This window comes from Meleagris gallopavo, chromosome 2, assembly GCF_000146605.3.
Source record: "Meleagris gallopavo isolate NT-WF06-2002-E0010 breed Aviagen turkey brand Nicholas breeding stock chromosome 2, Turkey_5.1, whole genome shotgun sequence".
Lineage (NCBI taxonomy): Eukaryota > Metazoa > Chordata > Aves > Galliformes > Phasianidae > Meleagris > Meleagris gallopavo.
Window position 1 is genome coordinate 13,464,169 of NC_015012.2, and position 27,324 is coordinate 13,491,492.

Below are 27,324 nucleotides of genomic sequence, written 5' to 3' on the forward strand. Positions count from 1 at the left end.
GTTCCTTTCCTTTCTTTTTTTTAAAAAAAGGAGTATTAATTATTATGTTTCCAGAAGTAAATGTGTAAGATTCTATTGTAATTATTCAAATATTTTGATAGAAATATACCTTAATTCAACATACCTATTATCTTTGGACTTGATTCTCCTTTGTAAGAAGAACTGTATAGTTGTGTCAATCATTACTTGTGTTGAGGATTCAGCTGCAAACAATATTTCGTGGTAGACTAACTTTCTCGTATGTGTAGATTGATTTCTACCATCTTTTGCTCTTGATAAATGCATTGCAGAAACCAAGGAGGGTGGGGAAAATGATTGCAAAAATGGTTCTGTAAAGAAGTAGGTAATCAGGGAATTTTTTTTTTTAGTCTTTTTCTAGGATTTTAGTGTATATGCATAGAAATTGTATAATTTGAAAATACTGTGTATTCCCCAAAGAGCATGTTTTGTGTGCTTTTTGTTGAATCTCACTGTTTGCTTTTATCTACAATCTTGTCACAGTAGACTGTCCATTGTGCAGGCAGTGCAGGGGTGACACCTCCTGTGTTATTGGTTAAGCCTGTATGATTCAGTGCGTGTTGGAGATGGCCATAAGTACATTAGAAACTTGTGTATTACACAGAAGGCACACAAGTATGTTTTCATGTTCAGTTCACACCACACACATCCTAGTTTGGAAAAGATTAATTAAACATTTGTTGCTTGCTTTAGTGGGTGTATTTCTATTAAAAAAATCTTTTACTATGGAAAACAGACCAAACATGACAATTGCTTTAAAAAAATGTAGCTGGCTCAGGTGGATTCCCAGACCCTGAATACAGCAAGGCAAAGGTCCTCCATAAAAAAGTCAGTTTTCTGTAGCTTAAAAACCTGCTGCTGTTTTCTAGGTGTAAAGCACCAAGACTCACAGAATTCTTTCTTGGCATTTTTGAATGCGCCTACCTCTGCTCTGGATCAATTTGAAGTAAGTGTACAGCTGTTCTCTCTCTCAATTAGTCAATGAAACTTTTTACTATTGCTGTTTTATACAGAATACACGTTTGCTGACAGTTTGTTATCATTGTTTTAATGATATTATCCCGCATTTACTTGTATAGAACAATATGTGAATATTGCTCATCGTTTGCAGTGCTGACTGTCTTCTCTTGAACACTTAATCATAGTGAATTCTCCCCCTAGAATGCTGAATGCAGGAATTTTCCTAATTTCATAGCAAACGCTTAAAGCAGAGGTGCTCAAATAACTTTGGTACATGTTTAGAATAATGCTAAGTAATGTGAATGCTGGTTTTGTAAACATGAAAGTATGTAAATAATCCTTGATTGCGTTCTGTGAAGTGGTTGATACTGTGTATTTATTAGGATGTTTTCATTGTTTGTTCATTTTCATTCACAGATTTCTAAAACCCAGATAATTGCTGTTCATTTCCTCTCTACAGAACTTATATTCCTAAAAATAAATCTGTTTAATTCCTTTGTCACTTTTAGAATAGAGGCCAATTTAGGTAGAAAGCACTGATGTGGAAAATTGAAACAATACTATACATTTCTTATCCTCTATTTTAATCAACAGCAAACAGTGCATTGTTTTTCTTTTAAGAAAAACAGCTAGGGTGAAATACTGGTCAAACTAAATTCAGTGGGGACAACACACCACCTTCACAGTTATACATTTGTTGTAAAATCTGTGCTTGTTTTTTTCCTGATATATATACAAGATCATATTTAGCTACAAAAGACATCCCTGATCTTATTAATCTTCCAAAGTTAACTTGCTTTTTATTGTGTATTCATTATTCCATTGTTGTCTCATGTTTCATAATTAATACATTTTTTTCAGTTCTTTTTAAAATTATTTCCCTTATAAGTTACTTTTAAAAAAAATTCCTCTTGGAGTGTAGGAATCTTGTTTTATCGAGTCAATGCAAGAAAAACATCTGATTTGATGTGTTGATTATTAATTGTCTATGAAAGGCAATTAATGAAAACTTGGGTAACATTTTGGCTATTTGTCATTTATAGTTGTTTACTTTTGTTATTTTTATTTTTACTGTAAGTTTTCTTCATCCGTTTCTTTTTCTGTCTCTCTCCCTTCCTTTGTTTTTTTCTTTACTGCTGATTTCATTAAAATAGGACTCCTTTTCCTCCTCTTCATCCTCATTGATTGATTTTATGGATGACGTAAGTCTTTGGCTTTCAAACCAGTAAATCCCTCAGTAACAGAGATCAGTTGATTGATTTGGAGTATTTGAACAATAATGCAGTCAAATAAAATGCTGCAAGTGCAGTGGAGAACTATACCTGTTATACTTAACCTGTCTATATAGATAGAATTAAATGGTTTTCTTTATGTGAATAATTCTATATTGGAGAAGGTTGTTTTTTAATGGGGAGAAGCTGCTTTGGGGCCTTTACTTTAGAAAATGGTTCTAAAATTACTGGCATGCTTCTGTCACTTAGTTCTATTGCTTCGTGTCATTCTGTCTGTCAGTTGTTTCCAAAACTCTTCTGGTCTCTTCAATGGAAATGTTTCCTTTTAAGCCTTTAAGTATTGCAGGAAGTAATCTTTATTTCGGCTGTGAGGTGACCTTCTTGATTGATTTCTTTTTACTGCTTTTTGAGATGCTAATTTTTAATCACAGCAGTGATTAAAAATTTGCCTTGATTAGCTGCTTGCTAAGGAAATTAAATTACAACCTGAAAATTGACTGCATTATATTTCTTCCAGGCTGAAGTAATAAGCACATAATTGTAAATGCTCAGAGGCTTTAAATACTCTACATCATTTGTAGAAAACCATCCATTATCATTCTTTGCATACTGTGTGTACATCTGTGTGTCTTTCGCGTGTATGTGATATACACATACAAAAATATGTAGCATTTTAAGTACAATAATCATATTTGCATTAAAATGCAGTATAATTTATTCTAGAAACATTTGTTGTGAATGATGTAACAAAGAAAGTATTGTATACAGATCTATTCTACTGATTGCATTTCCTTTCACCAATTCTGAAAGAACACTTTTCGTAGAGATATTTTTTTTTCTTTAAATTATGTCCCATAGACAAATTGTGAATCTACATTCTGCAGAAGTAGAAGATTTTTGTCCTCATTTTTGTATAGAATATAGAAAACCTTGTTTTACTTGTTGGAATTTTATTGCACCGAAAATAATACAGGTATAGTTTCCTGTCTTGTAAAATGTGTAATAAATGAATTTTTATGTCCTTTACTGGATTAAGGAAGTGTTCTGTTATGTTGCCATAGCATTAGGAGCACTTAGTTTGTGTCAGCAGGCTCTTTCATACAGAGGTACTTCTGAAAGAGGTATCTATTACTCTACTACAATGATTGTTGAAGGCATTGGAGTGCACACTCAGATGAAGTCTTGTTTGGTACCCAGATTTTATTTTTGTAGTATCTCCAGATATTAATGTGTATAATGTTGCATCTGGATGACGTAATACATACAGAATCAAACTTCCAATGCTGTATCTTCTAACTGAGTCCAACAGCTGTTTTTTTTCTCAATTGCTTTGGGCAGGAGTGCGTTTCTGGATTGCACTGGTGAGGGGCTAACCTCGCTAACAGAGAGGCAGAATACTTTCTCACAATCTGCTAAAACTCCAGACCCAGAGAGCTGAGTGTTCAAAGATGAGAAAAGTGTTTTGCAGACGAGTACAGTGTCTGTTGAGTTACCTTTCTTTTTTAAAAGAGAAATGTCTGTTGACCTCATTAGTAGTGGAAAGTGGTGTAATTAAATTGTGTTTAAAGTCAATTCTGCATCCTTCTTTACTCGGACGACTATTTGTTTCATTCCTGGATTCTTAATAGCTAGCTTCCATTGTCAAGATGAATAGTTTATATGTTTCAGCTAATTAAGTAGGTTCAATGTCCATATATTTGGCTGAACTTAAAATGAGAGGGTCCTCATCTCTCTGTCCACATCAGGATCTCTTCCTCTCCCCCCAGATGAAAGAAAAGCAGCGTATTTGCTGGATATGACCTCCATTCCCTTTTCAGTGTCTCTTTTTTTTTTTTTGACAGCAGTTACCTTGAATGTTTCCTGTAGCATCTCAAGGAGAGCTAAACCTATGCTCAGTCATACCTGAGAAGTGGATGGGTTCCTTAAATTAAGTCCAGGGAAGCATTAGAAGTCCTTAGGTTAGACTCAGTGTGGGATGGTTTTCAGGAAAGCCTCTTCTGTAATCGGGATCCCAAAGTAAATATTAACAATGGCCTGTAATGTTTCTCCACCCTCTGTGCTTCATTACAAAATGACAGGTTGTAAGCAGTGCTGATTTTGACTTGCTGGTTATGTTTGACATTGATTAGGTGGGTAACGTATTCTGTGTCTGCCGTCCAAATAGAGTAGTTGTTTATCTGCTGAGAATGATTGCAGTAAATGCTAATTGTGTCAGTGAGGAAAACAATAGCTGTGTGTTTTCCTCTGGAGAGAATTAAAAAACAGATATCTCACTGTCTGTAGCCTGCAGATGCTGAGCAAGAAAACGAGTAGCTCAGTACTCTGAGTAACAGTCACTGCTGCTTCCAGCTGTTCCTCCTTAAATCCTCAATACTTGGTCAGATCTACAGAACTAGTGCTGAGATCTTCATGGTTGCGGAAGCTGACTTGTCCAGAAATGATTCTTGTTTCTGCTGTGTGCATGGGAGAGTGTGAAGAGGAGTAGGAATAGGTTTTGCTGCCTGTGGTTTCAGATTTTGGTGGGAGGGCAGTCATTCTCAGTGACTCTGCTGGACTTTCTTCTAAATCTTCACCTTTGTTGCCTTGTGTATCACAGACTGTTGGTACTGTCATGTAGGTCTGAAGTCTGCTGTGTTCCCTGGAAGTGTCTGATAATGGCACTGCTGAGCAGTGGGTTTTGAGCTTGTTTTATTTTTTATTAAGGTTGATCTTTGTGTATCTCACCAGCTAATGGAAGCAATCAAGTTGTTTTGTTTAAAGTTGAGTCAGTGATTATTTAGTAACAGTAAAATGGAATTCCATTTACCCTTGACAAAATTCTTTTTTTTTTTTAATTATTTTTTTCCTGTTGTAACACATTATGAATTAAAAATAGCTTTCTTAAATCTTCCTGTGGGTTTTGGTTAAACTAAACAAATCTTAGCTTTGTAAATAACGACAGAATAAGTCGTGTTCTCAATTTTCATTTTTAAATAGTCTAGTAGGGTGCTCTGACTGTACCTGCACATTCATAATTAAGAACAGAATAATCCTTAATGATACTTTAAATTGGATATGTTGCACCTCCAAGAGATTGCCTTATTCATCTTGTTCAGAACACAGAGATATACTGACTGCAAATTGTGCTGCTTTGGTGTAACGTAGCCTACAGTTTCACTGTTACTGTCCAATGTAAAGATGCAAACTTTAAAATAACTGTTCCTTTTTGTGATGTTTCTTTTCTCTTGTTGCCCCAGAATACTGTTTTGAAAATACTTTTAAAAATAAACATGTCTGTGTGTGTCTAAAAACTACATCTGCAAATGTACAGCTATGAATACTGAGCTGATTTCCGTGTCACTGTTTGGTTTTGTAACATATTCTCCTCCTTTCTTTGTTAAAGCGCTCTCCTTCCTGTATTCCAGCTAACAAAGGCAGACGTGTAAGAGGCTGTCTTACTCTATGTGGCCCTTTATTTTTGCCTGTTGTGTACATGCCTTCGTTTAATGTATGGATCGTCTGCATGTCTTGTGCTGCTGCTGCTCTTTGCTGCTGCTGCTGCTGCTGCTGTGCTTTTTGTTGTTTTACAGCCCTGGACTAAAAGCTTTTGGATAATTTGATTTGGTAATACTTCCATGAGCCGAATATCATTGTAGCTTTGTCTACTTCTTCATCTCAGTGTGGAAGTTCATTGTGAGAGCTGTTGAGGTTGCTGCAGGATGAGAGATGTCAAATAAGCAAGATAAGAACATGCCAAATGATGGCCTGTTTGAAGAGGGTGTGTGTAGGATTATAGGAATTTCCTACAGAAGATAAATTTTGGCATTCAGGAGGCCTATCATAGCAAGTGATTGAAAATAGCACAGAGATAAATAGCAAGAGGGAAACTGAGTGTTGAAGAGGACAAGACAAATTTATACAAGGAAAACAGAGTTGTATGTGTTATAGTCTGTTAAGCTATGATGTTTCAAAAAACGAAGTGGAATTCAAAACATGATGTTATCCATGCTTTGTCAGACTGCTTTGGTACTAGGTATGCTGTGCACATTTTGAACTCACATTGCTTCTTTTGATTCTTTTATGTATAGAAGATAATAGGAACAGGAAAGTGTAGACAGCATTTATAGTGAATTTTCAATAAACAATAGTTACCTTCATCTGTAAATCAAAGCACACATCTCTGTGTTCAGGGCAAGCTTACAGTAACTGCTTGCTTTTGCCTACTGTGGCTCCAGTTCAGATGTGTTTGCACAGTGGCCAACTTTGTCTCAGGCCTTCACAGGTGACACTGTGTAGACCACCAGCACAGAGTGGTGGAAGCCAACAAGGCTATTACAATTTGATCTGAAATGTTGTTTTCCTAATCTAATGACTTGGTTTAAAACTAATTTTAATGATGCAATATGAGCCACTTAAGTTGAGTTCAGTTGCTTCTATAACTTTCTTCTCCTTGAAATAAGGAACCTGAAGATTACTGCAGCAGTACAGCTAAGGGCTCTGTTTCTACAGTGGAGTTGGTGGTTAAATTCCCTTCAAAGTCAGTAATAGTAGATCAGGTTCTGTCTGTTTTGTGGGCTTTTTATGTTCATAACCAAAGTAAAAATAGATTTGTAACTAGTTCAGCAGTCGATTTTGCACCACAAAGGCTTTGTAGGACATTCCAGAACAGTTCCATCATTTATATTGTTCTGGTACCAAAGTTTTTAACAGACACCATGAAAATTGTTTGGTATGCAGATGCTACTTTGAAGGGAGAACCTTCTGAGTATGTGGAAATGTTTATGCAACTGTAGATATGATCTCTGGACATAATTTACAGAAGACAAGGAACATCTGCTTCTTGCTATGAAAAATTTTCCCGTGGTTACACTTTGGGTTTATTTTTTAAATACGATTGTTAAGAAGGAGCTAGATTTTTTGAGGTTCAACAGTCTTCCAGTACGTGTCACGTTATCACATCTTTAGGCTTTATTTATTTAAAAAAAAAAAAAGTTTAAAGTGCTTAAAACAACTCAATGTGTCTAAGGATTTACAAGTGCTTCTGATGCTGGGTAAAGCTTCCAATTATAATTTGCTTTTGATAAATCAGAGTTCAGAATGTTTGCTTTTCTGCTATTTTTTGCCTCAGTGCTTGAAATACATGATCTGTGTGTGGAAAAGAGGTGTATTGCATGGTGAGAAAGTCTGTTCTCACTACAGAAAGAAGATGCATCTTAGTATGCCTGTGTTGATTAAGCTGATGAGCCTTTTTTTTTTTTTTTTTTGAAGGCTATGACAAAGATGCCATTAAACTTAACTCACTACAATTGAAAAATAAACAAACAAAAAAAACCAGAACAACCAAACAACAAGAGAACTTCATCTGCACCTGTTCACTACCATGACTAAATTTTTTGAGAACAGTATATGAATGTATAAGATTGGCTTGGCATTATGTTTTATAAACACAAAGCAGTAAAGTTTTTGGAATTCCTATTGTGATGTCAGTGACAAATGAGGAAAAAAATAATTGGAATATTCAAATATATCTGTAGAAGTTGCTGCAGATTTTATTTTTGCTCAAGGTAGCCAAATCCTTAGCAATGATTAACAGTTGATAATGTTGCTTCAGAAAAGCCCAACAGGTAGTGGAGCCATCTGTAGGCCTCCAGCTTTTAGTTTTATTAGTAGGAGAGAAAAGCATCCTCATTTCACTTTAATTTTAGAATTGAAATTAACAAAGAAAACTTTGATGTGGAGATGCCATATTTTCAATGAAGAATCTTGCATTCTCTTGAAGACAACTTGTTTTATAGAACATCAAATCATACTCATACGAGGGCTGCTCCAAAAGTAATGTCTCCTATTTTATTATGTTGGCCCACCACGTCAGAGGCAGATGTTGGAGGGATGGCAGCAGAGGTTGAACCTTCCCACCAATATTGTGCTATGCAACAGATGGGCAGCAGAGGGGCAGTGTGACAAATCGGCATCTGACATGGAAGTGCGCATGAAGCAAAGGGGTGTCCTTGAATTCCATCATGCAGAAAAAAAATGGCACCCATTGACATTCATCAGTGCTTGCTGAATGTTTATGGAGACCCAACAATGGATGTGAGCATGGTGAGGCTGTGGGTGGTGGTGGCAGTGACAGTAGAGGTCACCTCTGCCAGTGCAAATTTTTACAAGCACAGCATGCAGAGCCTTGTGCATTGCTAGTGAAAATGCAGAGCTGATGGTGCTGACTGCTGAAAAAGTGTCTTTTGTAGCTGAGCATTTGCTCTATCAAACAGCGTTATTGTGCTCTTTGTATCTGTTGTGGCTTCCATGGAAATAAATAAGAGGCATTACTTTCAGAGGAACATGCATACTATGCTGTCAGTATAATTCCGTGTTTGGCTTAGTTTCATTGTATATCAAAGTCTGGAAAAACAGCCCGCTGAAGAAACTATATTTCTAATAAAGTTATTTTCCTTTTTTTGTAGTTCAGATGGAGTACAAAAAAACCTCAATTCTCCGTGAAGCACTGATTTAAGGAGATGCAGTATTTGCTCTACTTTTTCTCCTAATTTTATTCTAAATACGATTGCAGTGATTTTCATAGGCTATATGGGAATTCACTCCTAACAGATCTCTCTTACTGATTGACAAAAAAGAGTTGCAATTAGGAAATACTCTTTAAAAATGCTGAATTAAAAATCTCCTTGAGTATTTATCAGGCCCTTGAACTAGCAGTTCTTACGCATGTGTTCACCTTTCATCCGAAGCCATAATGTATTCATAGTGAGTAATTTTTGCTGTAATTTTGTAGCTTGATTAAGAAGTTGCTTAAAACTGAATTTTTCTCTCTCAGTTCTCTCTTAGGAATTCTACTGCTTCCTTATCTTATTTTGGTAAGAGTCAAGAATTCTGTTTTAGTGATGCCTTTGATTATATTTTTTTTCTTTTTTTTTTTTTCCCCTTCTGGAATTATTCTCCTAGATTGATTCAGTTGAGAACTTCACGTTATCCAATACACCGTCACGGGATGAAGATAGCAAGTCTCACCTCCATTCAAGATCAAGATCTCCTTCTACAGCTAGTGAAATTGAACCAATTGAGGTACTGGGAGTTGACTTTTTTTTTTGTTTAAGGAGTACTCATATAAAAATTGCTCTAGCAAGTCTTTTTGTTTAGAATTAAACTCATCATTCTGCAGAGATTGTTTAGGACCTTATAAATAGCCTTCTGCTGCATGAGCAGTGAGCTGTATTTAGGGGAACTTTTATATCTGATTAGTTGATTGAGGATGGGGACTGTAAAATCAGTTACTAGATACAGTCTCTCTTCATAATGTATTCTTAGCTATGAACTTTAAAAATATTTGTGCAAAGTTATTGTCATATTGCACTTCATAAGAGCATGTTACGGAGCCTTGCTGAAAGTCTTACTGATACAAAATATTGGCAAATCTCTGCAACTGTAATAAAATATCTCCTTTCCCTCTTAAAATATTAAATTTGCTAATTGTTTTGTGTTAGAAAATAATCAAATAGAGATTATGCAAAATAACTTTAGACATTTAAGAAATGAAAATGACACATCTTTGTAATGACAAATAAGATTTGTATTCCTGTGTCCATATTTTGTTAGTCAGTTTGGTTTCTTTGCTTGTGTATCTGGGGATGGAGCAGATGGCAGACTGTAATCTTTTTATTTTTTTCAAGCTGTCTTTGATAGTGTGTATTTGATGTCAATTTGATCTTTTGGGGACTAATTCAGGTTACGGATCATCCTCCTCGATCAATTCACACACCAACCATGCGGACAGCGTATATTGGATCGGGACTCTCTGCACCAAAGGTATTCAGTCATGTGTCCATGAGTTTTGTATTGTAAAGGAAAAAATATCACCCCTGGGCCACAGCTTCAGGAGTCTCAAAAGAGTTCTCCTAGTGCAAAAACTGATTGCTTTCTAAAATTTAACAACACGATTCTTACGTTATGTTGACAAGTTATAGTAGGCATTCCAGCATAGCAACACATAGCCATTTGATTATTTGATTATATTGCACATTGATATTAATTATCAATATGTTAACATATTCGGTTACAAGTTTGAACTTTAGAAAGACATAAATGAACCAGAATACGAAAGGAAAAAAGATTTCCTAGGGAGACTTTTTTTCCAGCATCTATTTGACTAATCTGCCTCTATTCTCTGCATACAGTAAAACCCATGTCACTATGGGACAGTCTCAGGTTGGCCTAAAGTTTGGCCTTAGAAAATTATATTGCAAAAGGGCAAAGACTGAGCCTAAAATGAAACCGTAGATTTGGGGGAATTTTTTGGTAAGTAACATAGAGTGAGCACTAAATTCAGCTCTGGGAGAAGGAATTTATTTTTTTCTGTTTTCTGGCTTTCGCCCACATAAACGCTGATTTTATGTCAGTTGTTGAAATTAATTTGCAGTTGGCCTGTTGACAACATCTTAATAGAGTGATTAAAAACATTATGTGTGTGCACATGGAATCATGCAAAACAGACTTAACTGTGCTCATCATTTTATTTTTGCAAATTGTTGTGCTTAAACAATAAGTAATGATTGTTTTTCTTATTTATTATATTACCTGTAGAACCTTCTTACTTTTATTGCATTGGTTTTCAAGGCTAAGTACTGTTACTATACAAGTTTCAAAAGAAAGCCATCTGTAGGCAGAAAGCTTCCATTCTAACAGTACAACTGTTATTTAGTATGAAGTTGGAGCCCTTATCTGTGATACATGCTGTGAAAAATAGGAAAGTGAATAAAATTTTAGAATACCTCCCTATTAAGGTAACCTGCACAATTCTCTTATTTGGGACCATTACATACCTTGTCCAGAATGTCCATTTTCAATGGCTTTCTTTACAGAGGATAGTAAGTTATGAGTAACAAGCCTCGATAAGGAGCACTTGCAGCCTGTGCTATGAGCTCAGATCTCACTTCAGCAAACACGCTTATGTCTGTGAAAAAATAACTGTTCTTCAGAAGCATTATAGGTACTAACATCCTTTTCTGCTTGTTTCACAGCCTAAAGCGCACCAGTTTGTAGTGAAGTCATTTAATACCCCAACAAAATGCAATCAATGCACATCTCTGATGGTTGGTTTGATAAGACAGGGCTGCACTTGTGAAGGTAAGTAAGGCAGGAAATGGGAACCGAAATCCATACAGATGTAGATTTTCAATGAACGCTGTGGTGCGAGAGTGCAGGTGTCTTCTATTCACATTTTGAATAACAGAATATATGCATATGCTGCCATCTTCTAATAGTAGAAGTCAAGCACTGTGAATCTCTCATGTAAAAGATTACCAAGTTATCTGGTAAAATACTAATTCTGGTTGGTGGCAGAAGAGTTCAGTTGAGTTTATTTAAAATAGCAGTAAGGGGCCACAGTCAGTGGTTAAGTGTGCTGACAGAAGCCTTGCTTATGTGAGGTCATTGTGTAAGGCAGTATTTCCATTTTGTTTCTTTCTAGGACTGATTTATTCTAGGATTATATATTCACAGAATAACATACATCACTTAGTAGAGTTGCCAGCTTTTTGTTTACTAGTAGATATGGGCCTGGAAAAAAAAATCAGGGAAATTATTTCAATATGAGCTTCTAATTTTTCTTACTTGAATGAAACCAGACTATAGCCATACAGCTCTGAAACTGTACAGCTCTGAATTCAGATCATATCGGACCACATGCACGAATTTACATTTCTGTCTCAGTGTAGCAAAGTTCAGTACAAATATTTGGTTGTTAGCAAAAAAAAAAAAAAAAAGTGTTGTCATCACATAGCTTTTGCATTGCAGGAAATAACCATTAAATCCATTTGTTCCTTTTCCTCTTCACAAGTGTGTGGATTCTCCTGCCACGTGACCTGTGCAGACAAGGCCCCTGCAGTATGTCCAATCCCTCCTGAACAGACTAAGGGCCCTTTGGGAATAGATCCTCAGAAAGGTATAGGAACAGCTTACGAAGGACATGTCCGAGTAAGTATCAGGTGGCTGCAATTGGGACACTTAGGTTAAATTTTTTGCTTTCTGGAGTGGGAATTAAACTGCAATTTTTGAAGAGGCATTTAAGGCCAGGTTGGACGGGCTCTGTACAGCCCCGTTCTGGAGGTTGACAACCCTGCCCATAGGAGGGGCTTGGACATCAATGGTTTTTAAGGTCCCTTCCAACCTATGATCCTGTGATTTTTATACTGTAAGTTTGATCTTTGCACACAAAGTTACAAAGAAGTGATCAGAATTTATTTTGCTATAGGTACCAAAACCAGCTGGTGTAAAGAAAGGTTGGCAGAGAGCGCTGGCAGTAATCTGTGATTTTAAACTCTTCCTGTATGATATAGCAGAAGGAAAAGCATCCCAGCCAAGTGTGGTAGTGAGTCAGGTCATAGACATGAGGTAAGCTTTTTGGTGCTGAGTGGGAACTTGCTGTGGGATTGGGGGATGGCAATTCAGCCTTCATTACTACTTCATATACTACATTTCATTTCCTGAGTGTAGTAGATTTAGAATGAGTAAAGAAGATAATTATATTCTTTTCAGGTTGGATAGAGTTTTTGAAGACAGATTGATCTTTGTGGTTAAAATTAGTATAACTTTTTACGCAGAAGGATTTGTATCTTGTTCATCTTCAGCATTATTGAAGTGCTACCGATGTCACTGAGAGTTGAGGACATGTAAGCTATAATTGAATACATTAAAACTTCTAGAGTGTTTGGATTTTTATGAAATACTTGGAAGGATGTTCTTACTTCAGTATCGTCTCTATAGTTTGATTTTTGAAAAGTTTTAAATTTAAACAGACATAAAAACAAGTATCTGGAGTAGATTTTTTTCTCTCTGCATGTACCAGGAATTAGTTATGTAGCAATGCATTTCTGAGTTTCATCTGCAGGTAACAGGGAAAGTTGCAATGACTTTAAAAGTTAGATCCCAGTACTATCTTCTTGTGCCCTTAGCAAATCAAGGTTATTGGTACTATAGAAATTAAGTTTAAAAAAAACACAACAACAGCAAACATACAGATTTGACTCTGTTTAACTCTTTTGCAATAATGTTTATGGTCTCCACAAGGGATGAAGAATTCTCAGTGAGTTCTGTCTTGGCTTCGGATGTCATCCATGCAAATCGAAAAGATATCCCCTGTATCTTTAGAGTAAGTATGTATGCCTTGAACTTATTAACTCTGAAGGAGAGGATTTCACTCTGTGATGTGCGATGTGCATTCACAGAGTGCTTACTAATGTTTAAATTCTTCTGCAAGTTCTGGCTGTGCGGTATTCGTGGCTGCAGCAGTGCATAAAGCTCTGTACTTATATCCATACATATCATACATTTTTTCATGGTAAAATAGCACTGATACATTTAGACTAGCACCCATCTCCATTTTACAGAGTTTTGTTTTTTTTCTAATCTTCTCATTAAGACCTATGTCTTACAAGCTTTCTGTTTTTCATTTGGAATTCTTTTGTTCATGATTTTTTACATTTTCATTTCCCAGAGTTGTTTTCTTCTTCTTAGTTTGATTTGTTGAATTACTCCTGAAGCCTTTATTATGTATTAATTCTTGGTATATGAGCACTGGATCTCATGACTACCTTATCAGATAGTTATTACAGAAATCCAGTGTAACATATTCATAAAAATCTGTCATTTACATTGTATCAGAGGATTTTGCCATCATTGATTTTTCTATAACTCTTCTGGATATGTAATTGAAGATTTGACCTCTGTGAAAAATCTTTGGTGTCTAATTCCCGTATCATTTCTTTTCTGTTCCATTGTATTCCACTCCTTGACTTTCCTGCTTTCAGACTGTTCATTGCTCTGCATGCTAAGAGGAGATAAATATTCCAAAGTAGTTTTCACTTTTATCTGTTTCAGTTGTACCAAGTACATGAAAAATTTCGTAAATCATTCTTATGTATATACCATTCCTATTGTATTAATTAACAGTGAAAACTGTCATTTAAAAAATGTGGTACGCTTTGTGAGAAATGCTCTACGTTACAAAATTACTGAGATGAACAGATGTCTGTCTGATTCAGAGTGAGTGTTTCCTTATTACAGAATGAGTATAAACGCATATAAGAAAATAAAATTTTCAGATTTTGCTGAGTTATTCACATTAGCTTTTTCTGTGATAGAGTTTTTCTATTAAGTAAGGCTAAATTTTTTGCATTCTTAGCTCAGACAGCTAATTGAAGAAACATCTAAATGCATTTGATATCCTTGTATAAATGATCAGGATGAAATCTTTTATTGCTTAAGATTTAAAATATATATTTAAAATTTTTTCAGGTCACAGCTTCCCAACTCTCTGCAACCAGTAATAAGTGTTCAATCCTGATTCTAACAGACGGTGAGAATGAAAAAAGCAAGTGGGTAGGAGTGCTGAATGAATTGCATAGGATCTTGAAGAAGAACAAACTCAAAGACCGCTCAGTCTATGTTCCCAAAGAAGCTTATGACAGCACCTTACCCCTCATCAAAACAACACAGTCAGCAGCAATCATAGGTATGAAATAAATAAGAAGTCTGATTCAGTAATAGCATTCCCCCATACATACACATTCATAATAATGAGCTGTATTGGCTAACAGTTGGATTTTACTGTTTTGCTATTCTGTAAAGATAAGTCCTTCCCTGGGCAAAATTAGAGCCATAAAATAGTGTAAATCACTGATTTTTACAATAGTCTGCTTCTGCTACCAGAGAGAGAATTGGAGAGTTGAAAAAGAGTTTAGTAATTTTAAATGCAACCACACAAAATATGTTGAACTCAGATTATTTGAATTTGATGTTCTAATTATTTCAGTGTCAGTAGTATACTTAAATAGTCCAAGTGATTTATTAAAAATAATGTTTCTTGTGTTATATCTGCTAACAGAAGAAATGGGAAAATGTGGGTGTTTTTTTTGTTTTTTTTTTTTAGAAATTTGAAAGTCTGGGTGGTTTCCAGTGTTTTGTTTAGTTTTGGTAGATCATAGAATCATTAAGGCTGGAAAAGACCTCTAAGATCATCTAGTCCAGCCGTCCACCTACCACCAGTATCATCGTCTAAATCACAGCTCGAAGTACTACATCTGCCCTTTCCTTAAACACTTCCAGGGAAAGTGACTCCACCACTTCCCTGAGCAACCTGTTCCAATGCCTGACCAGTGCCTTCTTTCTGAAAAGTAGTCCTTCCAGATATCCAACCTGAATCTGCCTTGGTACAACTAGAGGCCATTCCCTCTTGTTCTGTCACTAGTTACCTGGGAAAAGAGGCTGTGTTGGTTAAGGCTTTTTATTTCAAGATATTAAAAAACTGTTAATCAGAATTATCACACTTGTTGAAAAGGTATTTTGAAACAAAAATAACCTATTTTCTTCCTTCTTTTTTTTTTTTGATTAATATCACAGATCATGAAAGAATAGCACTGGGGAATGAAGAAGGGTTATTTGTTGTGCATGTCACCAAAGACGGTAAGAGACTGGAAACTGATAATAATTTCCCTTAATAATCAGAAAGTGACTTCATGAGGTTTTTTCTCTTTCAGTATCCCCCAGTTTCATTTTACTTGGTTTTTCTGTATTATCAGCTGGGCAGCCCTATGCGAGAGCAGATGATCAAGAAGCTGTTCTGTGTGCTTTCTGTTTTGGGTATCTATGACTTTTGCCTTCTCTTCTGCTGCGCACTTCAGTAAGGAGGCTGGCTTGGTCTTCACTGTAACCTCCTCCTTAGTGCTGGAAATTAAACCTCAGATTCAATAGAGAGGAGACATGACTATTTTTAAAATGAATTCTTAATAACACTTATTGAAGTGCCTGCTTGTCCCTTTTTCTGATGAGTCAGATTTTATCCAGCCATTATCAGTTTTGGTATCATTAAAATACAAGTTTTTATTCTTGTATATTTAAATAAAGCAAAGGAGCAATAAAGGGAATTTCTTGTGCTTAGCCAACAGAGTTTTTAATTGGTTCACATTTTACCATCATATATTTGAGTTTTGGTGTTTCTGTTTGGTTTTATTTTAGAGATAATCCGTGTTGGTGATAATAAGAAGGTTCATCAGATTGAGCTTATCCCAAGCGAACAGCTCATTGCAGTAATCTCAGGACGAAACCGTCACGTGCGACTTTTCCCTATGACAGCCCTGGATGGAAGGGAGACTGAGTTTTATAAGCTGGCAGAAACAAAGGGCTGCCAGTCAATAGTTTCTGGACATGTGCGCCATGGAGCCCTTACATGCCTGTGTGTAGCTATGAAAAGGCAGGTCCTCTGTTATGAACTAAATCAGAGTAAGACACGTCACAAAAAGATCAAGGAGATCCAAGTCCAGGGGAACGTCCAGTGGATGTCGATCTTCAGTGAGCGACTTTGTGTGGGCTACCAGTCAGGTTTCTTAAAACATCCCCTTCATGGAGAAGGCAGCCCATACAGTCTGCTCCATCCAGATGACCACACACTATCATTTATCTCACAGCAGCCAACTGATGCCATCTGTGCAGTCGAGATCTCAAATAAAGAATACCTGCTGTGTTTTAGCAGCGTAGGGGTTTACGTTGACTGCCAGGGCCGAAGGTCGAGACAACAAGAATTGATGTGGCCTGCAACTCCATCATCTTGCTGTAAGTTGCTCTGTGTGTCACTTTAACTTGCTCTTATACATTGAAGTGATCTCTGCTCCTATTAATATTCACAGAAAGTGAAATACAAGGAAAATTGCCCAACAGTTAAATGAAGACTCAGTTTCTGTGTCAGCAGCTTTAAATCTCATCAGAGGGTTTAAACTTGATCTCATTTACACTAGCTTTGCAAGCTCTGTAACATACATATGCTGTTGTAGCTAGCATAAAAAGAAATCAAAGGTCTGGATTTTGAAGTAAGTTGCCCGATGTCTGATTTGTAAACTCATGGCCTGTACTCTAGAACAGCTGAAAGCCTTAGGTCCTAGAGGGGCTATTTGGGATCTTTTTGCATTCACTACTACTGAAACTAGACTGTTGTTGTTTAAAACCTTGAAATTTGATTGATCTTTGTCTCAGCATTGTGATTCAAACTTTCTTGATGTCATCAGGATCTGATAGTTTAACTTGTCTTTCTCTTAATGGTACTGAGTCTTGCTTATTATGTTTTTTTCTTTTCGTGTTCCTCCTTCATTCTCTCAACTTGTTTCTTGTTCATCTTGTTCATATTCTCTCTTTCCTCACTTTTTTTTTTAATTCAGCTTTTAATTTTTTACCTCCTCTTCTTCCTCTCCCTCTTCCTCTCCGAAATACAACATCTGGCAGGCAATGTAGAAAATGTATTTCCTAACCTTAAGGAAAAAAAAACCATGATGTTTTTCAAAATTTCAATTACCAATAAGACATATGTTAAGCATTTATTATATATATATTTTTAAAGTTGGAGCTTTATATTTGTGACAGAGGAAAAAGTGCAATGCCTAGCTTCCTCTTTTTGTTGCCTTTCTAAGTGTTCTTGAAGAGTAGCCAAATTTGTCCTCAGATTGTTTGCAAATGAGCACAGTCTTAGGCTGATTTTTAAGACAGCCTGCCTTCTTACTTCACTGTGGCAGCTCTGCAGTCATGCTGCAGGGGGAGATTAATGTTTTTCCTGGTCTGAGTGAAGCCCCTTCTGAATGTGAAAGGATCCATTTTTACAGGTTGTGCGTCACTTCTGTTTTTCAAGCAAGAGCATGATTATTACAGTATCAGTACTCAAATAGTGAATGAATCAAAACGAAAGTTAAAAAACAGATATTTTCACATGTATGACGTCTGTGTCATTGACACTTGTGGAATTTCTTTCATTGCCCTTAAACAAAGCAATTTGATTTAGTTCCAACTGAAAATAGTGGTATATTTTATAGCAAAACTGTTACAGTTAAACATAAATTTGATGCTTTTGTTATTCTTGGCAGACCATGGCAGTCTTTTTGGCGACATGGAAATACTGAATTCTCTTTAGTGGTCCCAGTGGAACAAATTTCATGTTGGGGACATGTGCCAGATGAGTAGCATAGAATTCTCTTTACAGTCTGGAAAACACAAAAAGAGAATTAGAGCTAGAAGGAAACATGAGCACTATGTCATGGTGCTTAGTGCCAACTGATGTTCACTTAGTATGGACTCCAGAGACCAAACTCATTCAAACAACTGACGGCTCTTAAATAACAATAAATTAAATACACATCATGTACTAAAAACTCTTAAAAATAGAATTTTTAGAGGAAAAAAGCATTGAAACACATCAGTGCTTGGCATTGTAAGTTGGAACCCCATGTAGTAAAAATAGTTTGGTTCTGCATAGTTAAAAGAAAAATCTTCTGATGGTTTTGGGTTTTAGGTGTTGGTTTGCTTTTACAATAGATTTCATGATCTTTTTTTAGTTATAACATATTTTTTAAGCCAAGGTTGTTGTTGGATTGTAGTTTTGTTTTGTGTGTTTCTTAGTAGTAGTAGTATGGTCAGACCCTGAGAAGTTGTGTATCACCAGCCCTGTCTAAAAGCACATGACAATATATCATTCCGTCTCAGGTTACAATGCACCATACCTCTCTGTGTATAGCGAAAATGCAATTGATATCTTTGACGTGAACTCCATGGAGTGGATTCAGACTATTCCTCTCAAAAAGGTAACTTGCTGTTTTGATATCAGTTAAAGAATATGGCTACACTGTGATATTTCTTTGTTGTGGTCATACAGTGCTGTTTTTAAGGACATTAGAGATTGTCATTAAAACTGCCTGTTTTAAACATAATTGAATTAAAAGAAGTATTACAACAGAATTCTGTCAGGTTTTGATCACTTATTGAATGGAAGCACTTTTTGAAAACCTGGCACTACCTTGATATTTAGGAGGTTTTGCAGCTGCAGCAAGCTTCATAGCCAGGGCAGTTGATACCTCACGCCTATCCATGTTGGAGAGGCATTTGAATAGTATCCTTGGTAGTATGCTCTGACTGAAGTAGTCAGGCAGTTGGACTCAATCTTTGTAGGTCCCTTCCAACTGAATCGTTCTCTATTTAAAGCTGGGGAGAGAAAGGGTTGTTTCTAACACAGTTGGAGAGTGGAATGGTTGTTTCCTTATGAAGCCGTAGGTCAAAAATATTAGTAGGTTTTAGCAATCTGTATATAGTCTTAACAAGTCAAAAAGTGTAATTGTGACATAATACTAACGCAAACCAAAGGCACAGCTTAGTGGTTTGTGCACGTCTTAGATAAAACTATACTGTTATATGAAGTAGGCTTCTTATGGAAATATTTATATGAATGCTGGTAGGAATGGTGTTAAGCCTGGGTCTTTAAAGGGAATTTTAGGCAGCTCTCTGTGTTCTAGATCTCCAAACAGGAGTTTAAAATCTAAAATTGCCCTTACCTCAGCTTTGAGGATTTAATGACTCACAACTGTTACTTCTGAGAGCATGCATGTGTCATGAGAGGGGAAAACACTGCTTCCTCCAGCCTCTTTTCTTCTTTGAAGCAAACTTTACTCTGGCCGGTTACACTGTTCTGCTGTCTGGTTGATTTTATAACAGTACTGCATTTATTAAGTTTATATTGCTCCCTGGAGCTTTTAGAAGAAGATGTGCTATATAAATATGAGTTACTAAAAAGCTGTTTTCCTTGCTTCAGGTACGACCCTTGAATACAGAAGGATCACTCAACCTTTTAGGTTTGGAGACAGTTAGATTAATATATTTCAAAAACAAAATGGCAGGTAAGTAAAGAGGACCTGATTTTCATCACAAATGTTTTTGTTTAGTAAGAGCATTTTGGGAGAGAGCCATGCTTATAGATTCCACAGTAGTTGTAATGACATAGTAGTCTGATAGGCAGATAGTCTTGATATATATATATATTTTTTCCTCCTAAATATGCACTGAAAACTTTTAAATGTCTGGAAACAAGAGAATGATGAGTTTTCCCCCCAGATCTGCTAGTAAATGCCAAAATGACATCTACCTATGCCTTCATAGTTTAAGGATTAATAGTTATCTTGGCAGCGCTGGATAGAAATTAATACTATACTTGACCTAAAGAAGCCTTTCCCAAGGATAAAAAAAAGTATAGTTTTATATATTCTTAACTTATAATTAGGGCCATAGATGATTGTGTGCCAAAGTGTCAGTTTTATAAGTGAATTTATGTTATGAGTCTTCTTTTTTTCTTTGTTGGAACACACTTCGTAAGCATAAAACTGCGTAATATACTTTACTTAAGTGAGAGGTGTGATCTATGCAGTTTAGCAATCAAAAGCTGTGTGTGTTTTTAGCAACTATTCTGAAAGTAGTGAAAATAAACTCTCAAGTATACTGTTGTTGACAGTATTTCATTGTTTACTTAAATTATCTGTGAGCAAATTAGTGCAAAAGAAGTGGCACCCATAGAGAGGAACAATCTCGTGGATGTGTCATGAAGTCTGCAGTTGATCTTAGGGAAAAAGGAGGTTTCAATTCCATACAAAAACTATTCTTGTTCTCAGCAGTAGTTGCTGGATATGTTCAAGTGTATTAAATTTAACCTTAGTTTTAGTGTGTATAAAAGAAGGCGAAGCAGTTGCATTCATTCAAAACGATATTCCTGTTGTATGTTGATCATCACTGCACATTTCACATTTTTATTGAAGATGCCTTGCCAGACCTACACATATGGAATAAAAATCTTCCCGCTTCCCACAGTTGCAGCAAAAAATATCAGAGTTCAAATATTTGAGGAAATGAATGGAATAGGATATTGCATTGAGTTTCCAGGTGATTGGCAGAACAGGGCTTTTAGCGGTTTTCACTGAAGGTTGCCAAAAAAAGTTTGAGAAAGAGGACTGAGATCCTTTCCTGCACACCTAAATGTTTCCAGGCTCTTGGTTCTTCACTGTGAGAAGACACATAGTAGACTTGTTTACGTGTCAAAGTATGTTTCATACTGTAAAGATTTTTCAAGAATGTTTTCCTTTTAAAGGGAAGATAAAGGTTTTGTTTGAAGGAATCTATACTATTTTGAGAAATAGTTGTGGCAACTTGCATGTGAAGATGGATTAAGTCTGCTTTTGTATAACAGAGTAAAAAGTGATCAAGAAAACTCCTAAATCAAGGAGCGTTTATTCAGGGAAATTCATGGGAAATGGGTGGTGTGCTGCACTAGCAAGAGCAGAGAAAATGTCTTTTGGTTATTATTCCATGTATGCCCAATGAAGTGGCCCACTGGATCATTTTTGTATTGATTCCAGAGGGTGATGAACTGGTGGTTCCTGAAACATCAGATAACAGCCGGAAGCAAATGGTTCGAAACATCAACAACAAGCGCCGCTATTCATTCAGGGTACCAGAAGAGGAGAGGATGCAGCAGAGGAGGTCAGTGTTCAACCTGTACTTGTCTTCTGCACTGGCTGCACAAGTAATTTCACTGATTGAAATAATCTGAAACAGCTGTTGTTTGGAATGCAAGTTTCTACATACAGTGTAGAGGTGCAATATGTAGGTGTAATACAGCAGTGTGAGTTCTGCTCTTGCTCATCCCACAGAGCTTTTTATCAGCTCATAGTGTTTGTATATTCTTAATGGTAGCTGTTAGGTGTATGGGCAGTTAGCTTGCAAAACAGCATTCATTTGTTCTGGGCCATAACTCTCTTCAGGGTAAAAATCTGTACATACTAGTGCTGAGAGCAAGAGTTTATTACTGTTAAAATGGCTAAATAGTTAATTTCCATTTAAAATAGCTGATAATCAGAGCTTTAAATGACTATTCTCACCTTGCACAAGATTCCTGAACAGTATTTTCTCTTCCAGGGAGATGCTACGCGATCCAGAAATGAGAAATAAATTAATTTCTAACCCAACTAATTTTAACCACATAGCACATATGGGTCCTGGAGATGGTATACAGATTCTCAAAGACCTTCCAATGGTAAGTGCAGAAGTATATGTGAGAGTGACTTACTTCAAGAGGCTACAAATAAGAAAAACAACTACAATTTTGGATGTATGTTGAGAGTGTTTGATCTGTTTCGTATCAGTGGCAATGTAACTAGGTAAATGACATGGAACATGCTCAGATGTTAGTGATTAAATGAACAGGATGACACTTGAGGGCGAAGGAAGGAATGACTAATATCTCCTGGGTTTAAAGACAGATTAGTCTCTCAGTACTGATTATAGTTTTTCTAACACATAAGAAGATACACAATTAAGAGGATTTGTGCCAGGATTCTGTATGGAAATGGAAAGAGAAATTCCTTTCTTCATGAACTATATTACTGTAAGTTCAATTCCTTTCTTCTCTTCTCGTCCTTACATCCAGTTTAGCCTCTCTCTCTCCAATCTCTTCTCCTTAGACAAGTGAAAGTTTAGCAGTATATAGTAACCAAATTTCTTTCTGTGAATAAGATGCTATTTTCTCATTTCCTTTCCAAATTAATTATTATCAGTGAAACAGAACTTCTTACTTAAATACTAACCATAGTGCACACGTATGTCTGTTTCCACAAAGCCTTATTTAGGAAATACTCTCCTTGAAGTTAGTGTAGTTTTTGCTGAGATACAGGTGAATTAATATTAGGATTTTATCATATAGCTTACTTGTAGCTATGTTGAGCATCTTGTTTGTGTGTTATGTATTACTTTCTAAATTCATTCATGATAGATGTGATGCAGGATATGATAATGAACTCTGTAAGAAAGATCAGATTATATGATACTAATAGATGATATGAGTACCTCCATAAGACATAGGCATATAGCATATTTGTTAACTAAATGGAAGAGTGGGATGCCAACGAGAGAGACCTGAACATGCCCGAAAGTGAGCACATGAGAATCTAATGAGATTTAACAAGGCTACATGCAAAGTGTTGCACTTGGATCGAGGCAATCCCAGGTATGAATACAGACTAGGAAAAGAACTCCTTAAGAGAGCCCTGTGGAGAAGGATTTGAGCATTCTGGTGGATGAAAAGCTAGACATGAGCAGCAGGCTTGCAACCTGAAAGTCCATCAGTTTTCTGGGCTGCATCCAGAGTGGAGTGGCCAGCGTGGAGAGGGAGGGGAATTGTCCCCCTCTGCTCTGTTCTTGTGGGGCTGCATCTGGAGTACTGTGTCCAGGCCTGGGGCCGCCACAGTACAGGAAGGATGTGGAGCCGTTGAAGCAGGTCTAGAGGAGTTGATCAGAGGGCTGGAGCAGCTCTCCTAAGAGATAAGATTAATGGAGTTGGGCTTATTCAGCCTGGAGAAATGAAGGTCCAAGTGAGACCTAAGTGTGGCCTTCCAATACTTGAAGGGAGCTTACGAACAGGAAGGGACTGACTTTTTACACTATCTGACAGTGGTAGGACAAAGGGAAATAATTTTAAACTAAAAGATTTAAGTTAGATGTTAGGAAGAAATTCTTTACTCAGAAGGCAGTGAGGCCCTGGCACTGCTGCCTAGATCTGTGGGTCCCCCATCCTTGGAGGCTCTCAATGCCAGGTTGGATGGGCCTTGGGCAGCCTGAATTGATGGGGGTAGCCCTGCCCACGACTGGGGGTTTGAACTAGATGATATTTAACATCCTCTCTAACCTAAGCCATGCTACAATCACTTTGGCAGTGCTGTCTAAAATAATCATCACAATTGCTTGGAGTCAAGGCAGGATGTAGGAGGGCTTTTCAGTATCTGAAAAACTAAACAGAAGTAACAGTAAGACTGGAAAAGAAACCTTGCAGCTGCAGTAGTTCATTGGTTTAGCATCTTCTGGTTTTCAGGTTTCCAGGTTCTTGTTTTATCTCACTTTTGCAAAAACTGTGCTTTATGTTACACTGTACTTTAAGATCTTCATCTTGTACATGAACCCTTTTGGCACTAGCTTTTACTTGTGTGAGGATAGGCAGGGAAGAGAAAGGATTTCCTTTAGATCTCATGAGAGACACTTAGAAGAGCCAATAAGACTCAGTGCAGTTGAGCAATGAGCAATGAGTGTTTTGTGTATGTGTGTGTTTATAAATGAACTAATAATGAAAAGGAGAAGGCTGGTTCTAGGAAACAAGACAAATCCAAGAGGAGTTGGCTGACTTTTTCTCAGTTGGCTGTATGTATATATATGTACAGTGTTTAACAAGTAATGATAATTTGCTTCAGGGCAAGATGCAAATCCAGACTTCTTTGTAACTTTCTTTTCTGCTGGGTTCCTTCAAGTACTTCTGGCTTTTCCTTAGCAAAGAAAATAAACTACTACTGCTAAAAGATGTCATAATTCACACAATTGTTGAAAGTTCATGGGAATCGAAAGTTGAAAAGACTCTTAATCAAAACATTGCCCAAATCTGTCAACTGTAAAATAAGGAATAATGTTACCTATTGCTGGAAGTTTTCCAGATTCTCAACTGGATTAATATTTCTTCAGCTGTGTCATCATTAAATGGCTTTTGGCTTTAAATTCATTCCAGTTACACAAATCTTGTATTGGGTCAAAGGTCATGTTTGGAGATATGACTGGTACTTTGCTTATTAACCATCAACATGATGTTTTAAAAGAAATTTAGGAGTCACTTTCTACGCTATAGAAGGAACAATAGAAGATGCTAACAGTATAGAATTGGCTTCTGCACTCATTTGACTGCTTCTTTCTAAAATTGCTATTGAAAACTCCCTTGTTGCAAGTAGTCTTAATGCTTGCAGAAGTCACTGCAGGTAAAGCAAATTTGGTGTCTGTTATCCCAGTAGCTCCTTGCAGTGTCATTGTTTGTATTCCTTCCAGTACAGCACCAACCATGGGACTTAGAAGTAGGTGAACTTGAAAGTGTAACTTGAGATTAGGAAAAAGAAATTCTCTTACAATCTAATTCTGCCCAGGCCGCTTTCTCTTTCCTACCCATTTCCTGTAAGGTGTTTGACTGGACACAGTCTTGGCGTAGTCTGATCCAAGCTGCCTGCTTTGTTTTCTCTGGCATGAAAACAGAGGACAGGGAGAGCTGTGTTTGCAGCTGGCATTATATTTGGAGTCCAATGTCTTATTGGAAAGACAAAAAAAAAAAAAGAATAAAAAGAGAGGATGGATATAGGACATTCTCTGGAAAGTCAGTACGTGAAGTAAAGAATACTCATCCAGTCTTACATACAGTTCATCTGTACGACGGTTTCTTTTCAAAGATATAAAATTATTTCAATAGATTCAAGCCTTGCTCCAAATGGTGAAGAGCTTTGTTTGTTTGTTTGTTTGTTTGTTTGTGTGTGTTTCTTAGCATGTGTGATTATTTTGCAGCCAGAGTATCTACTTTATGTATTAAATAGGATGTAATTTTTCAGAAGAAAAGGTATTTATCCTTTAAGGTATGTGGGAAAAATTGCAGCATTTTACTTTGGGAATGCTTTGTTTTGTTTGCCCAAAGGGGATGAGGAAATACATTTTTACATTGAAAGGGTGCTGCCACTAGAGGGAACAAGTGGTGCAAGGTCAATGGTTTTCTCAAATTGCCATCATCCAACTATTTTGGTCGATGTTGTTTATGGAATGCAGAAAGTGAATGAAAATGATGGACCAAGCCTTTTTTACTTGCTGTTTCTTCTTGACTTATTCGAGCAATTTCAGATTTGGCTGGGTCTGCTGATAGGAATTTGTTCATCTAGCGTGAATTTTCATGGAATCAGTATAGTATTATGCAGGCAGAAAGGTCCTTGTTAATAGGATTTGATAGAGAATGGATATTTTAATCTCTGCACTGAATGTTATTGTCACAAACTAACAGCCTAGCTTTTATCTAGCACGCATGGGTGAACTTTCTAAAGCAAATGACAATTTAAATTTTCATTTACTTATTTTTATTTATGATACACACTTTATACATAGCGTGTATATGTATATATAGTGTGTACATATATATGCATGTATAATATAGATATATATGTATACATGAAGTGAATCCAATCAAAACTTGTCTCTGCAAGTCCCACTAACCTGCCTCTGACCTTTTCCAGGCAAAGTGCCTAGAATTGAACAGAGCACGGCATTAAAAGTGGTAGCAGCAGCCTTTGCATGGCAGGCTGCAGTGTACAAGGAGGGCAGGTCACTGCCTGCTGGATGCAGGGCCAACAGGAGTTTGCTGGCTGGCAGCTTACTACTGTCTTAGTGATGTGTTTTAGAAGATCAACTTCAGAGAGCTTAATTTGAATTGTAAAAGTACAAAGTGAAAACCAGATAAATGGAGAATTTAATATGATTACTGTCTGTTTGATGTGCTGTGTATTAAACAGATGCCTCCGTATGCACAGCATGTCTGTCTGCATGTGAATGTCCTTGCTGATGCAGCCACTCGAGGAGAAAAGTTGCTTTCTCTGTGTGTTGTTTCCAAAGTCTTGGTATGCAACAAGCACGTGACATGAGCAGTGAGATGTGTTTATGGCAAATTGCAGCCTATTCACCTAGTTCTACGGTCACTCTGTGATGGACACTCTTGTCTTCAGCACAGTCCTGTATTTACACAGAAATGAATATGCCCAAGGCTCAGAATGAGATCACATTTGAAGGAGAATATATTAGAGGCTCAGATAACTTTGCATCCTTCTTTTCTTCATCGCTAGCAGTAACTTAGGAGTCTGGCTTTGACTAGTAAGGATGTGGGCTACAGCATAGCAGAAACTAGAAATTCTTAATTGCAATTTGCAGAGCTGTAATCAGTTCAGATTTGTATTTTATTGACATGGATACTTGATTGGGGTCATTGTTTTGCTGTGTACAATTTAGAATGGTTCGTGTTAGTATATCCCCAAACTTATTTCTGTACGTGTTTTTCTTCCCTAGCAGCCTGTCACCAATTAGCTGGCCGTACAGTCTGGCCTCCCTTCTGCCCTCTTGTCCCTTGAAGCCACTTTATCGTGGATGCTCCTTTGTAGTGAAGATCTGAAATCTGGAACTGCACTAACTGCAGCACAGACCACCTCTCTGTGCACATCAGATTTACAGGATTGATTTTGCTTTCATATTCTGCATGCCTGAGTATTTTACATACAGCAGCTAGTCTCAACTGCCATTATATTTGAACATTATGCTTCAGTTTGATCTCATCATACATGAGCCATTATACTTCCATTACAGATTATGTGTGAAGCTTTGCTTGTTTCAAGTGAGAAACTTTCAGAGTAAATATATATTTGGTATTCTTTAAAGAAAGTGGGAG

At 36.7% G+C, this 27,324-nt stretch overlaps 1 protein-coding gene across 1 annotated transcript in view; it reads left to right on the forward strand.

The window, feature by feature from the left end:
- Positions 1 to 789: 789 nt before the first annotated feature.
- LOC100545977 (serine/threonine-protein kinase MRCK alpha) overlaps positions 790 to 27,324 on the forward strand; it is a 40,869-nt gene continuing 14,334 nt past the window's right edge. Inside the window, exons 1-14 of the mRNA XM_019612623.1 lie at positions 790 to 964; positions 9,150 to 9,269; positions 9,930 to 10,010; positions 11,222 to 11,327; positions 12,040 to 12,176; positions 12,454 to 12,593; positions 13,269 to 13,350; positions 14,496 to 14,712; positions 15,600 to 15,662; positions 16,215 to 16,808; positions 18,720 to 18,817; positions 19,819 to 19,903; positions 21,410 to 21,533; positions 21,969 to 22,086. Of these exons, the coding sequence (XP_019468168.1) occupies positions 9,969 to 10,010; positions 11,222 to 11,327; positions 12,040 to 12,176; positions 12,454 to 12,593; positions 13,269 to 13,350; positions 14,496 to 14,712; positions 15,600 to 15,662; positions 16,215 to 16,808; positions 18,720 to 18,817; positions 19,819 to 19,903; positions 21,410 to 21,533; positions 21,969 to 22,086 (1,806 nt within the window). The 5' untranslated portion in view covers positions 790 to 964; positions 9,150 to 9,269; positions 9,930 to 9,968. The remainder of the gene's footprint in view (positions 965 to 9,149; positions 9,270 to 9,929; positions 10,011 to 11,221; positions 11,328 to 12,039; positions 12,177 to 12,453; positions 12,594 to 13,268; positions 13,351 to 14,495; positions 14,713 to 15,599; positions 15,663 to 16,214; positions 16,809 to 18,719; positions 18,818 to 19,818; positions 19,904 to 21,409; positions 21,534 to 21,968; positions 22,087 to 27,324) is intronic.